Below are 16112 nucleotides of genomic sequence, written 5' to 3'. Positions count from 1 at the left end.
TTTACAGATTGGGACTGAGAGACCTTTGGGATGATCCCCAAAATGCGGTCTTCCCTTCAAAAGAAATTGTGAAATCCAAGTATTGGGAAATGATCGGCTTGGAATCATTTACTAGGGGGTGTTCATCCCACTTAACAGGTAAATTTCTGGAGTTTAAGACCTATCCTAGACAGGAATCGTATTGGGGCTTGATTGAAGTACCATGTGATCGCAAGCTCTACTTCCAGTTTAGGATAGGCACTCTCCCGATTCGATCATTTACATCTAAGTGGGTCGAAGGGTCTCAAGATAAATGCCCAAAGTGTTGTGACAAGATTGAATCCCTGAGCCATTTTGTGCTTTTTGTCCCCTTTATATTATTCCACGCAAAAAATGGGTATTGCCCGTTTGTCGGCTAATTGGAATCCAAAGGCACGAAGAGGCTATGAGAATTTTGTGCACAGAACCAAGCCCGACAATTGCAATAGCAATGGCAAAATATATCAAGTGGGCTTGGGTAATTCGGTCCAGACAGATTATCACCAAAGTGTCTAGCGAATAGGCGACCCTATACGTACAAAAGAAAAAAAAGAAGAAAAAAAAATGTATTTTTTTTTCTTTTTTTTTTTTTCGGGATTATATATTGTCTAGATTGTTTGTAGGGGTGGATTGTACATTGTTGTACACTTACGAAATGTGCCTCTTTTTCTTGGTTGCATGGGTATTAGCATATTTCACCAGAAACAGATCATAATGTCGTTCCATGCATATGAGCACAACTCTATATTGATAATTATGTCTTGTTTTAATTTGTATTGATGTAAATGGTTGTATATGCCACTTTTATAACTTAATTGTCGAATAAAGTTTAATTGAAATTGCAAAGTAACCTTTGTCTACAAGATAGATCTGATGCTGCCCCTTTCACTCTTTTGCGTTATAAAGTAATTTTTATTACAGTTGTAATGACGAAAGCACTGAGTGTGACAATACCAGCCCAGATTTTAGCTAGTATGGCAACTCACCTGGGCAATGCCCCGGCACAGAGAGAGATTCAGTAGGAACACAGAATGCCACCACCCAAACCCCTTTGAAACCCTTGCTCAACAAGTCACCTGCACAACAATCCTTTGTGTGTCCCCACACATTAACCTTCTGCTCGTAACGGGGGGTAAATAAAGGTCAATGGGAAAAGTCTCTGGAATAGTGCATTACCTGTGCAAAAAGACATAGGGCCTGGTTATGAGTTTGGTGGTGTGGGAGTGGGCAGCCACACCACTGCCCCGCTCCGCCAAAGCTCACCACTGCCCGCCTGCCAGATTATGAGTTATCTTGTGGTCTGGCAGGCGGTCCTTTGGCATTCCCACAGCGATGCCTATTAAAAAGGCTCTGAAATGGGAGCACCAAAGCCTTTTCGTGCATGGCATGGACTGTAAAGTCAATGCTATTCAGGAAATTAGGCGCATGTAGACAGGGGGGCACACCCCATGCCCCTCTGCATGTATCCGATGGCTCTGAGGGAACAGAGGTCCTTGTGGGGCCTCCTAAGTTTCCTCACCGCCACCCTTTTCATGGCGGGCTCCCTGCTATTTAAAGGGTGGATGTGAGGAAACCCCAACATATTGCAGCTCTCAGACCGCCACGCCACCGTGGCGGTCCTATTGCAGTCCCACTGCCGTTCTCGTAATACGGCTGTCAGACTACTAGTGCAGCAGTCCACGACCACCACCACACCGCCACCATGAGTCTGGCGGTAACTCGGAATCGGACCCATAGTAACCATATGGCCAGCAGGTTGTAACCCATTCTGCGGATTTTAACTTTTAATGGCCTGATTTAGTGGAGCCATATCAGACAAAGTCATTAAATCGAGCCCAGGAATCTCCCCACCTTAAATATGCCAAACTTGAAATGAGGACTGTGGTCTTCAGACTGTTCGGCATGTGAGCCTTTCCAAATGGATTTCACCTATGACATTAAAGTCCTTACACTGTCTACAGAACATTCTTACTAAAATTCCTGGGGCAAGTGCAGCATCATAAACCAGAGGAACAATGCTATCTTTGCAGCTCAAATCCACGAGCTAAGCTGAGTTGTAGAGTTTTTGTGATGCCGCCTCTGATATACATACAATCTTTACTATCCAACTTGATCTTAGCGTCCCAGGGGAACACGAGAATGAAGAAAGCATCCAATGCATAAGAAAGGCAACCAGCTTGCTGTTGAAAATCACACACAGGGTTCAGTAGCAATCAATTCTTTTTAGAGTTTTGTCTCTGAGTAAAGTTGAGGTTTCAGGCACAAAAACTGTATTTGTAGCACTCAAAGCAATGAGGATATATGAGGCTGCAATGTGTTCTTTTACTCATCATCCTGGTGAGAGGTGCAATTGGTTCACCTAGAGTGGCTCTCTGGCTAGAAGACTGGTAATATGTCTTATTCATTTTATCTGGATGGAACAGGGATGTATGTATCTTGTTGCCATTAAGGCTTTTCTGATCAAGTCTAAGGAGATTGTTCTTAAAAGCCTGTTACGGTGTCAAAAGATCTTTAATGTGAGTGATGAATACGTTCCCTCTCATAAGGTGTGCCACCATCTCTTGGGACTTCTTTCTGGCACAGTCCAGGCTGAATCGTAACAAATTATTGAGAGCCCTGGTCTCACTCCCACAGAGCACTCCTCTGCATCCGCTCATGCTGGATATGGGCAGAACCACCATTGCTGAGAAGGCTATGCTTCGACCCCTCTTGTTCTGATTGCGCCTTAGGAGTACTCCCGAGTTGCTCCCAAATGCCGCTGCTCTATCTGAGGTAATTGACCTCGACTGTTTTAAGAAAATTGGTTGGCTTCATAAATTGAAAAGCTTGCTTACTTCCATATGGCTTGAGGGACCATGGGAGGTTGGGGATCCTGCATTACTCCCTAGCAAGGCCCAAATTAAGACATATTACTGTGATTAGGTGGACCAGTCTTCTATGAACCATCATCAATTGGGCCACGTTACATCGGATTTTCTGGAGTTTAAATTGACAAGGAAATATGAACAATATTTAAAGGCCATCACAGTTCCATTGAACAGAAAGCTGTACATGGAATTTAGATTTGTCTCTATTCCATTGAATTTATTTACAGCATCCTGGGGGAAGTTCCCCACTCGATTGGGGTCTTGTTCAGGATGTCCTTTAGCTCCTGAGACAATAGCCCACATACTATTCGCATGTCCACTCTATAGTGTCCCAAGGTCGAGATGGTTAGTCCCTCTCTGCAAGAGCCTTGGAACTTGTTGCCATCAAGTAGCACTGCACATGAAGCCTGCTGATAGTATGCGCAGTTGACAAGTTTTTTGGCACGATGTGGGCTATTACAAAATCTTTTCTGAAAACTGCTAATTGAGTTCCTTAGGCAGATGTTTTTAGAGTTTATTGATTTTAATCCTCATTTGCTGGTTTTATCTTGCACAGTTTATTTATTCAATAGAATTTTATAGATTATTTTTAACTTGATAATGTAAGCACCTTAAATGTATTGTACTGTATGCATTTGCACTTTATATTGTTTGAGGCCAGGGGAACTTTGACAGGGTTAACGCGATTTTTACCTGGAGACTTCCCTCATAGCACTCTTATAAAGTAATGGACAATGGATCTATGCCATTTCAAGAGACTTTAATGAGCATCAGGACATTCTTTGGCTGCCTGGTCCTGTTAGTAATTATATGTTGACCCTTTAATTGTATCATTGGTACTCATATGTATCTTAGCCATTTGTACACTAGTTTTTTTATAGAGATGTCGTTATCCATCAACTGTTCACTTTTGCATTTTTATATACTGGATACTGGGGCATTATTGTGAATGTGGAAAACTTTTATGGCACTTTAGCCGAAATAAAGTAGTATGATGATGATGAATCATAAACCCTTTGATTATTGGCCTTGTGTCAACCAAAGCTTTTTTAATACAAGATCTCCTTGACGGTCCTAACGTCAGCCTCGTCTGTCGGTGTGCTGAAAAGAAGCGAGTATGAAAGTGTGACCGAAAAGGGGTAAACAACAAGACTAGGAAAATGGTCGAAAATATGCAAAGATTTAGAGATAAAAGGAGAAAATAGAAGGACTAAAAAACTAGAAATCCACAAAATAGTAGCTACAGAGAGAAAAAGCTGCAGACACAAAAGAACTCCAGGTTGACAAGAGATATTAGAAGGCAATGAAAATAGAAGGAAATGAGTAGAAAAATCAACTGTCCTGTGTGGTAGGTTACAGGGTATTATAACTAAGGGGATTATTTTTAACATAGATTTTTAACATAGTCAGATCCTTCACGGACCCCAACGCGCAGACTCGAATTCAACCTGCCTCCCAGTCTCTGTGCGATAAACTTTCGCAATTCTTTGAGGAAAAAATAGAGACTATCTACACCTCCTTCCCTATTTCCAACAGTGAAGGATTGGAAGAGGAATCTACTACTTACACGCTACAGTCGCCCACTCTGTTAGAATTTGCAGATATTTCTGAGGCCGACACTATGGTAGAATTACTCAAATGCAAATCTGGCTCTCCAAATGACCCTCTGCCAGCCAAACAATATAAAAAACTGGCACCCCTGCTCAATCCCTACCTGAATCCTATCTGGAATGAATCCTTGAGAATGGGCAGCTTCCCCGCCAAATGGAAGCATGCTTCCCTGGTCCCCATTCTGAAGAAACCCAATTTGGACCCTGACAACCCCAGTAATTACAGGCCTATTTCTCTTCTGCCTGCCCCAGCTAAGATCCTGGAAAAACTGGCACACTCCCAGCTGGCGAATTACATCGAATCCAATGGGCTCCTACATGATTCTCAGCACGGCTTTCGGTCAGGCCATAGCACGGAGTCAGCCCTTGTTGAAATGGCTGACTCGGTGAGATGGACGCTGGACCGGGGGTCGAGGGCGGTGTTAGTGCTGCTGGATCTCTCAGCAGCATTTGACACCGTCTCTCATAAGATCCTGCTGAGAAGGCTGGGGGACCTGGGTATAGGCGGAACTGTGTTGAGGTGGCTCTCTTCTTATCTATGCGACCGCACACAGCAGGTATATACCTCTCCTTATACCTCCTCCGCTAGCCCACTCAAATGGGGAGTTCCACAGGGCTCATCCCTGAGCCCGCTTTTGTTTAATGTTTATTTTACCCCCCTGGCTAAACTGATTGCGCAAACTGGGATCAAATCCACCTCCTATGCTGACGACATTCAGTTACTTTTTACCTTTGACACACCCTCCGCCTCTGCCTTCGACCCGCTGAAATCCTGTCTCAGAGACATCTCTAGTTGGATGGACTCTAACTCCCTCCGACTCAATGCAGGAAAGACGGAGATTCTGTTTTTTAATTCACCATCCCCTTTAGATTCCAACCTGTGGTGGCCAGAGGATCTGAGCCAAGCCCCCACGCCTAAAGACTCGGTGAGAAATCTGGGAGTGCGCTGGGATAATCATCTACGTTTTAATGCCCAGGTTCAAACAGTAGCAGCATCCTGTTTTGCTAAGATCAAGACTATCAACCGGCTTATCAACTATCTGCCGGCGGACTGCCGTAAGACTGTGGTACAAGCATTGATAACATCGCATCTCGACTATGCCAACGCACTATACCTTGGTATCACAGCAGGCCTATGTCATAAACTACAGACTGTCCAAAATGCTGCCGCTCGGCTGGTGTAGAGAATTCCTGCTCGACATCACATCTCCCCTCACCTCCGTAAACTGCATTGGTTACCCATTGCCAAGAGATGTGTATTTAAGGCCATGACTCTGGCTTTTCGCGCTTCTAAGGGCAATGGCTCGGCCCACCTGAAAAGTACTCTGAGGCCGTATGTCAACACTAGGACATTACGTTCTAACTCTCTACTTCTCCTGCAAACCCCAAGATTCAAACGAACTCGTGCTGGAGGGAAAACATTCGAGGTTTGCGCCACTCAGTGTTGGAACAAGCTTCCGGTTGCCTTACATACCTGTCAAACAGAATCAGCATTCCGAAAGTCTCTGAAGACTCATCTCTTTTTCACATAATGCTTCTTCTGTTCTGATCCTCCCTGTTCCCAGATTTATCAGCGCCAGGACGCCCCGTTGGGGCAGCTGTGCGCTTTATAAAACACACAAAATAAATAAATAAAATAAATAAAAATTGTACCTTCAGCAGAGTTCTTAGTGTAACCTACAGGCTCAGATCTTTGTGAGGTCATTCAGTGGGTTAGTGTACTGCTGAGATCGTTTTGTGGCATGTGTCGGGTAACAGCTCTAGTTAAATGTCTCCTGGTAGTAGTGTAGTAATAGTACGAGCAATAAATCAGCAGAATCTGCCACTTTAAAAGAGTAAACGGAAAAAATACATTTACCCTTTAAAGACACCAACAGTGAAAGCAAGAACACCTCATATCCTACTTAACCTCATCCGACTCCTCACCCTATACACGATCAAGGCCTTCTGTAGATACTGCCTAAGGGAACATTTGCCTAAAATCTGATTAATGACATAAGTACGTGTGTGTGTTGGTTGTTTTTATGGGCTGCTTTAATATGACAAGGAAGAAATGCAGCAATTTTGACAGATTATTGATCCGAAAATTGCAGTTTTAAATGAGGAGAGGATGTGGCATAGCGGCCAGTGCTGCTGACTTGGGAGCTGGGGATCGGGGTTCGAGTCTCGGCTCAATATCCTGTGATTCCGGGCACATCATGTAATCTCCGTGTGCCCATGGACAGCGCCTGGATACCCTCATGGGTGCTAAACTGCGCTACATAAATCTACAAAGGGGAACAACCTTTACAACGCAACTTTTACAACGCACTACACTTACAACTCAATTTTTACAACGCAACATCCACTACAACGCATTCCATTGCATCGCATGACACTACAACGCATTTTTAAAAACTAACTTTACAACGCATTCCATTACATTGCATACTACCTTTACAACGCATACCATTACAACGCATAATATTACACTACACTATCCAACACTTACCCTACTGTTGCACCCCCTGGAGTTAGAATAGTAATTTTTACCCCTATACTATCCAACACTTACCCTACTGTTGCACCCCCTGGAGTTAGAATAGTAATTTTTACCCCTATACTATCCAACACTTACCCTACTGTTGCACCCCCTGGAGTTAGAATAGTAATTTTTACCCCTATACTATCCAACACTTACCCTACTGTTGCACCCCCTGGAGTTAGAATAGTAATTTTTACCCCTATACTATCCAACACTTACCCTACTGTTGCACCCCCTGGAGTTAGAATAGTAATTTTTACCCCTATACTATCCAACACTTACCCTACTGTTGCACCCCCTGGAGTTAGAATAGTAATTTTTACCCCTATACTATCCAATACTTACCTTAAATGCAATGTAATATTATGCGTTGTAATGGTATGCGTTGTAAAGGTAGTATGCGATGTAATGGAATGCGTTGTAAAGGTAGTTTTTAAAAATGCGTTGTAGTGTCATGCGATGTAATGGAATGCGTTGTAGTGGATGTTGCGTTGTAAAAATTGCGTTGTAAGTGCATGCGTTGTAAAAGTATGCGTTGTAACGTCATACATTCATCTACAAATTTCTAAATTTGATTTATTCAACCAGAACCTTCTAGGCAGTCTCTTGCCCAAGGTTCTGCCCAGCACTAGAGAACATTAAGCTGGAGTTATTTAAGTTGGAAGGGTCAGCTTTACGATAACATCAGTTGTGCTATTATCCACTAGTCTGGTTTTCCTAATCAAGCTATGTTAGCATATATGCTGATTACGAATTATTGAAAACATGCTAACATTTTTTTTCTGTAAAGTACCATTTGTTAATAAAGATACCTTAGATTACGTGGCTGATTTATACTTGTTTAGTGAGTGCTGATTTACAGCAGGCAAGATAAATCTGCTTTTGGCGAATTCCCTGCTGATTGATGCTTGCTCTGCTTATTATTCCTATGATGTTGGTAAGTCCGGTGGCAGACTTTCTGCCATCAGTAGTAACCAGTGGCACGTTTAACATCTGCTGCAGTGCAACCGGTTTTACAATTGTGTCCACCTTTAAGTCAGCCACTGAGCTTTATTATTAATGCGAACCATCAGGACCACATTTTTCTGGAGCATGTATGTCGGGTTGTGATACAATATTTTTGTCACAAATTTAGTCTGCTGAATACAGCGCTAAATGTTGTGGTGATTTACGTTGTTAGGTTGTCAGTTTGCCAATGCTGAGGATACACATATTGCTTGTTTTTGGATCATCAGAGCTGCACTCAGTTACTGAGTTTGCTGATGATTGTTTACTTCATGTTTCCCTTTTCATTCAAGTCTCATAAAATGTTAATGAGACAAATGTAAACAGGCAGTTCTAGAGAATTTTGCAAATGAGGATAAGCAAACCCAGATCACAATTATCGGCTGCACTGCTCCTTATCTTAATAGGATTCTATATCTCCTCGCTGACATTTATATAGGTTTGTTGTTTTCATAGTGTGTGTAGGAATTTTAGGCATATTTCTTATATGGGCGGATGGGTTTATTGTTTTAAAAATCTATATATCACAGAGCTGTTTTGGTACATGTACATAATGCTCAAAATAAGACAGTTAGAAGGTAAGGACTAACATTTTTTCTTTACTCTGCTCTCTTCCCGTTTCTAACTAGTAAATATTCTCTTTGCAGACACCAAAGAGAGAGAAGAAACTGTTCTGTAGGTACCACAATGGGAACAGGAATCCTGAGCTACTCATTGCACCTGTAAAAGAAGAGGATGAATGGGACAGTCCTCGCATTGTTCGGTACATTGATGTGCTCTCTGAAGAAGAAATAGAGATGATTAAAGAGCTTGCGTTGCCAAAGGTGGGTGTGGTGTCAGACATCATTCTTGGAATGTCCTGGTTTTAATTACACTGACAATTTATTTTCAGGGAACTTGAAAGGAATTTTATTTTAATGATAGGTTGTTCTGGAATTCTGTTTTGTGGTGAAATACAAAGTTGTATTTTTTTTTTTATCTCCTCTGCTTTTGTCAGGCATTGTTGGGCCCTTCATGTTGTAAAATTGATTTGTCCAACTTTCTGTCACCATTGTCACCATTTTGGCAGCCATGTCTAGTACTTCAGCATTTAAGGCTGCTTGAAATTGCTTCCTCAAGGCATGAGACGCTGGTGATATCTAACCAAGTGTTGGATGAAGTGCCAGTCAAAAGTCCCCAAACCATGTAACATAAATGATACTTGCTAGTTTGTAATACACTAATGATTTGGCACTGCAATGACATATTGATGAGGAAATATGAATCCAGTTTTCTTGGGTTTTATGTTTTGCAAAAACAACAGTTGATGGACAGAATGCAGAACAATGTCATACATTCACCCCAGTACAGAGATCTGGGCCTAAATCCATCGTTTTTTTGCTCACCATGCCGTTCCAGTTTGAACCCAGCCACATGCAAATCAGTCTTGACCCTGTGCCTCTTGGGAACAGTCCAGCCCGAACTGCCAAGCCAGGTCCTCCCTGGACTGGAAACAAGCATCCTAGGACCGGTTTGGGGGTTTCACCCCTCTTCAGCCAGGATAGCTTGAATCCAGTGGCATGGAGAGCACGGGACCCAAGTCTGGGCATACCCTTCCCACTTGGGGTGACAAATGCAAAAACAACAGTTGATGGACAGAATGCAGAACAATGTCGTACATTCACCCCAGTACAGAGATCTGGGCCTAAATCCATAGTTTTTTTTGCTCACCATGCTGTTCCAGTTTGAACCCAGCCATATGCAAATCAGTCTTGACCCTGTGCCTCATGGGAACAGTCCAGCCCGAACTGCCAAGCCAGGTCCTCCCTGGACTGGAGACAAGTAGCCTAGGACCAGTTTTGGGGTTTCACCCCTCTTCAGCCAAGATAGCTTGAATCCAGTGGCATGGAGAGCACGGGACCCACGTCTGGCATACCCCTCCCACTTGGGGTGAGAAATGCAAACCAACAGTTGATGGACAGAATGCAGAACAATGTCATACATTCACCCCAGTACAGAGATCTGGGCCTAAATCAATATTTTTTTTGCTCACCATGCCGTTCCAGTTTGAACCCAGCCATATGCAAATCAGTCTTGACCCTGTGCCTCATGGGAACAGTCCAGCCCGAACTGCCAAGCCAGGTCCTCCCTGGACTGGAAACAAGCATCCCACAAATACTATAGAAATTTGTTATAAAATCGTGTGCTTCATCTAGACTTGGACCTTACCATCTCCACCGTTTAGTCTGAGCGAAATTAACTTGTGTGGTTTTAAACAAGGTGTTGCTTTCATCTTGTGGTTGTAGTAAGGAGTGCTTGCAATGTTCAACACTCCGTCCATCATTTCCTTTGGTTTTTGCTTTGTTCGCCATCAGTTAGCAGGGTATGCTCAGACGTGAGTCCCTTGCTCACTTTGCCACTGGATTCAAGCAAGCCTGGCTGAAGATGGCTGAAATGCCACAAACCGGTCCTAGGAAGCTTGTTTCCGGTCCAGGGAAGACATGGCTTGGCAGTTCGGGCTGGACTGTACCCATGAGGCAAAGGGTCAGACTGATTTGCATATGGCCATGTCTGAACTGGGGTGGCAGAGTGGGCTAAAGAACGGTGATGGATTAAACCCAGATCAGTTGACTGGGGGTGAGTGCTTGCAATGTTCAACACTCCGTCCATCATTTCCTTTGGTTTTTGCTTTGTTCGCCATAAGTTGGCAGGGTATGCTCAGATGTGAGTCCCTTGCTCACTTTGCCACTGGATTCAAGCAAGCCTGGCTGAAGACGGGTGAAATGCCAGAAACCGGTCCTAGAAGGCTTGTTTCCGGTCCAGGGTAGACATGGCTGGGCAGTTCCCATGAGGCACAGGGTCAGACTGATTTGCATATGGCCATGTCTGAACTGGGGTGGTAGAGTGGGCTAAAGAACGGTGATGGATTAAACCCAGATCAGTTGACTGGGGGTGAGTGCTTGCAATGTTCAACACTCCGTCCATCATTTCCTTTGGTTTTTGTAGTAAGGACAAACATTTGAATGTCGGCAACATAAAATTAAGTTAGATAGAAGAATTAGTTAAAAAAAAAAAATACCCTATTACAATTGTGAAATTCGCCAAAGGGGCATCTTTATTCCAGGCAGTGGAGCCATTCAGTAACAGAGTGACTTTTAGTTTTTATTTTGTTCTCGAATTGGTATCAACCTTTCCCTTGTTTACTGTGACTCACAGCTGGCTGATCAAGACCTCCATTGGTTATGTATACAAATTTGACCATAATGTTTTCTTTGGAACTCTGAATGGTGAAGTAGTTGGGTTAGACACATTAGGCATGATTCTTACATCCTCAAAGGTATTGGTCAGGAAAGAAGTGTATCTTCCAAGAACCTACCAGCAAAGCTCAATCTCTGTTTTGATAAAAATGAAAATCCCATGATACAGGTTACTGAGAGATTCAGCAAAACCATCAAGTAGGCCACTCTACCATGCCTGCAATCAACATCTTCCCCCTCCCACCTTCCCTTTCCCCTTCCGCTCTTCCCCGCCTTGAATTGACACTCATCACATGGAAAGTACCATCCAACATCAGTCTCAGTGCTGTAGCTGCAGTGTAACTCTGATTTGTAGACTTTTTGCAAAGCTGTTTAGACATCATGTGGGGCACATATGAATTGTGTTTTGCATCCTGCATCCTGCCCTGGGATGATGGTTTGGCAAAAAATCCGGATGAACGATTTGTTTTCACAGCAGAGGATTTACCTTGCTGACCTCACAGATTTTAGAGATCTCTGTCATCACCGTGTTCCAGGCACTTGGTACAGACTAATCCTCAGGATTATCTGATGTGGTAGACAGACCCCCACCCCACTTACATTCTGGGAAAAAATTAAAAGATTCCTGTTTTTTTAGTCTCTGCTCGCATGCTAAAGATTCTTTGACATTCACTCTCTTGAAGCACTTCTTACCAAATAACCAAACTGCATCATCTATATCAATATAAATTTGTTTTACTTTTGCAAATGTTTAGAAATGTATTTGCCAGCACATGCCTATCACCTTGTGGCATTTACTTCCCGGGGGCTAGCTGTAAACTTAAATAAAATAAAAGTAATTATTAATCGGGAACAGGAAGACATTCAACCCCCTTTACTGTATAATGAGGAAATGGGGTGTATTATATGGTGTGGTAGTGCAACCTCACCATATTGTACACTTACCAACCCCACAGTACCCTTGTTTTATCTGTCCAACCCTCCGCTCAATCTTGGGTAACTATGTCACTGAGCAGCAAGGCTTGCACAGAGGAAAAAGTGTTAAGCATTTAAACAGCACCAAAACAATTGAAGAAGAAATCAACACGACACACAGGGAATCTGACACCAATTTATGAAAATGGGTTGTATTTTTATAAGAATGTAGACACTAGAACGAAATAAATGCACCAGAGGGTACCAGAGATATGGCTTTTACAAGTAATAATACATTTGTGTAATTTCCCTCAACCGCGAAAAAGCCGTGGCAAAGTCAATAAATTGGACTCTTCTTAACTTGTTGAAAGAAAAGTGTCAATGCTGTCAGTTACACCTACTTGGGGCGACCAACTGCGGCAAGAAGCTAGTCAGTGAACTACCAAGGTCTTCAAGAACAGTTACCTTCACGAGAGAAGCAGTCCTTTAACAGCTCCAGTCACTTTATCCACGTTGCAATGTGGTTCTATAGAGGGGCCCTGATGCAAGATATGAAAAATGCTGAAGATGCTCTAAGGATGCTGTAAATGCAGCACAGTAGACAAGGTCTTCCTGCAGGGATTCCTCTGTCCATGAAGATGGTGGAAGGGGGTCCTGGTTGCTGGGTTGATGTTCCACGAAGTCCTCTACAGTCTGGCCAAAGTCCACTTGCTACTGGACTACCAGTCGCCAATTGTCACGATCGGAAGCAAATCCTTCCTGAGTCAACAACTTGTCTGCTGAGGCCCCCCGCAACTCTTTGGCAGCACTCCCAGGGTCAGCGAACTTTGGTACAACTCTGTGCATTGGGTCTTGTTCCTCTGTGCTGCATGACGCAGTGGTAGTGGCTTGAATTCTATTGGCCACCAATTTGCCCCAGCAGGCATCTTCATCTGTTCTGACCCTGTGCTGCAAACAGGAGGCCAGTCAGCTGGCCCTTTAAGTTCTCATGGCTTGATTCAGCTCTGGAGACGGCTTTCCCTTGAGTGGGGCATGCCTGGCACAGTCTATCTCTTTGCTAGCCACTAGCTGCAGTTCACATTGGTGCAGCCTGTCTTTGCTGGTCCCTCAGTGCTGCAGGGCAGTCCTTCTTCGGTCCCTCTTCTAAGTCGGACAAGATCTGAGGTCTGGGTGCCCTCTTTATGCTCTGAAAGTGCCCTCATGGCAAGATGCAGTTGGTATCCAATGGGCTACCTGATTCCCACGCACCTGGTGACCACTTCCTGTGGAGCGTAGCAACTGTCTAACCCAGGATGCACCACACTGCCCACTTCCAAGATTGTGAGACCCCTCTCTTGGTGATCAGACCTCCCTAGCCCACCTCCAGGTTGTTAGTACCTCAAGACTACATGCCCCTAGGGAAACTGTTTTGGCAACAGGTTTCTGCCCTCTGCTTCCCAAGCCAGCCTGTCTACCTCTAAAATAGGGTACCCCTCCCTTCTAGTTTTACACATCTGCCCTTCAAAGATGATTTTCTCTTTGAAGCCTACATTTTGGGTCGAACACCCAAGTGGCTTTTTGCTGGAGGAAGGCCAAACCTCTCTGGCCTTCAATCCCTCATTCATCTCTCCAGGAGGCTGCCTCGTGGAGTATGCTCCATACATGCGCGAGAAGGCATAGGAGCTCTAAAGGCAACAAAGTGGCAGGAGCGTTGCTAAAGCTGCATTCTACAGCAAGTAGACTTGAGTTACAAATCGGGCTTAATGTAACAAGTCATTTGATACCTTGAAGTGCCTTTGGCCATACCATTCAGAAGTCAGCTGAGGGGTCAATCTGTAACCCTGTACTTGCCAATTGAGCGACCAAGTCCTTCCACCGTAAAAATTGTAATTTAACTGTGTTACTGCCAGGACATGTAAAGTACATGTCCTGCCTTTGTCATATGTTGCACCCTGCCTTTAGGACTCGGCGGGCCTGCCACCGGGGTGACGTTCACGCATATCAAGGGGAAGTGGTGTCTTTGCAATTGCAGTGAATGGCAAAGTCGAGTTAGCAGTGTACTACTGCTGTACTAGTTTGCAATTGCGTCCTTTGGGACTTGTTTGACTTGGGGGATCTCCAGGGTGGCACAATTAGTGCTGCAAACCCTTGGATACCCCTCTAACGTACATGCCTTGGGTGCCTGGGTAACATTTACTAGGGACTTACCGGTAAGTTAGCCAATTCCAGTTGGGTATAGCTATTTTGACATACACTTTTTGGTCAGGGCACTGGCTCTGAGACCTGGTTAGCAGGCCTCAGTGTACTCTCAGATTCGAAAAACCAACAGCATCAGTTGAAAAATCTGGGGTGACTTTTCAAAAAGAGGCAGTTCCTTACATGTATCAGCTGGGGAATCGTAACTTACGGATCTGTCAGCATCTTTGGAATCACTTTTAAGAAGTTGCTTTTCCATGGAGGGGTTCATTCGGAACCTCTGTTTTACTCTTGGCAATAGTCTGTGATGAAGATATGTGAAAAGCAACCTCTTGTGAAGGAGTGCTGCTCTAACGTGACTGATTTAAGAGGAGGTATTGTATAATGCATAAACCCTTGTGGGGTATATAACACCTCAACTTGTACACTATGCTGTGCTGTGTTTTAAGGGTTTTCAGTTAGTTCTTAGCTTCAGCTAATGGTAGATAAAACTAAAATGTTCTGTTGCAAAAAAATGCATTCTTGTTGGTTTTCAGTCATGTCTTTAAACATTTCTAACCACACGCCACAAAGTTTTGAATCTATTGGCTTGTCTTGGCAAAATGCCTTCAGAGCCTAGATGTGCTCGGGGAATGGGGTTCCCAGGGCCAAAATTGGCCTCAGGAGAGGGGCCGCACGGCTCCCCTCCCATGTTTAAAAAAAAATGAAATAAATGGCAGGCCATGGAGGATGGGTTCCCTGGGGCCAAAATGGCCCAGAGAAGGAGAGCCACCCAAAACACCCCTACTCAAGCTACGCCCCTGCCTGTCCCACCTGGGCTTGGTATTTCTCCCTGGGATCTCATGACCACGGTCACATACAACACAGTGGCCTAATTTCCTTGCCCTAGGGTCACTTATTTTAAAAGTATTTTCACTGCTCGCAGTCTTCTTCATCTCTGCAACAAGAAGCCAAGTTGCTCGTGTTCACCTTTTACACATTATTTATCAAGTGACTTGTCCCCATGCACTAAGCCGCAGTTGCAAATAAAGGAGGGCATGCAGGCAAACTAATAATACGGGTCAAGCCAGAGCCGAGCCATGGGTCTCGCTTGGCTGTAAGAAGTTGTGCATGAGCTGAGCCATGAAAACATTTGGAATGTATACAGTGCAAGAAACAGAATGCAAAAATATGATACACTGTTTTGAATTCTGAAGAGATTGCATTTCTTTAACATACTGAAGTTTTCCAGCTGAGCACATCAGCAGTATTGATTCCAGGTTATCTGGTTTCACATTTTGAGATTCTGCTACCAGATGGGTATCTCTGCCTCTCTCTCCCCTTCACATCAAAGATCACTGTGGTGAGGAAAACCGACACAGAAATGGCTGCCCTCACTCAAGGCTCCCAGACTCAACTGTCAAGCCAGGAAAGCGTTTATTTGGGGGGTGTCACGCCCCAAACGCCCCCACTGAAGCTACAACCTTGTTTTTACTTTCTATCTACCTTGCTACAATCTTTGTACACAAAGCGCTTTGGCCAACAACTGCACATTGAACATCTGTATACAGTTTTAACTGCCGAATCAAATCGCTAATCATTTTATCGACCTAAGAATGCTGCGAGGTTGATTTCTACAGTGCCTGCATTCACACATTCGATCTGCAGAAGACACCCGTCTCTCAGGAGCAAGACCTGTACTCGCAGAGCTACCTTCAGGTGCAGCCCATGCAGGTTAGAAGAGCAGTGGGGCCGGGTTGGGGGGAAGGGGGGCTAATTCGAC

General features: G+C 44.0%; 1 protein-coding gene across 3 annotated transcripts in view; it reads left to right on the top strand.

Moving 5' to 3' along the window:
- The window catches only part of P4HA2 (prolyl 4-hydroxylase subunit alpha 2), a 388236-nt gene that overhangs the window by 227118 nt on the left and 145006 nt on the right, over positions 1–16112 (top strand). For all 3 annotated transcript variants that reach the window (XM_085618047.1, XM_085618048.1, XM_085618049.1), the window contains exon 8: positions 8672–8848. In XM_085618047.1, coding sequence (XP_085474173.1) covers positions 8672–8848 — 177 coding nt within the window. The remainder of the gene's footprint in view (positions 1–8671; positions 8849–16112) is intronic.

This window comes from Triturus cristatus, chromosome 7 (genome assembly GCF_964204655.1).
Source record: "Triturus cristatus chromosome 7, aTriCri1.1, whole genome shotgun sequence".
In the NCBI taxonomy this organism is placed as follows: Eukaryota; Metazoa; Chordata; class Amphibia; order Caudata; family Salamandridae; genus Triturus; species Triturus cristatus.
Note: the sequence above shows the minus strand (reverse complement) of the source record. Positions and strands in the feature narration are given on the sequence as shown.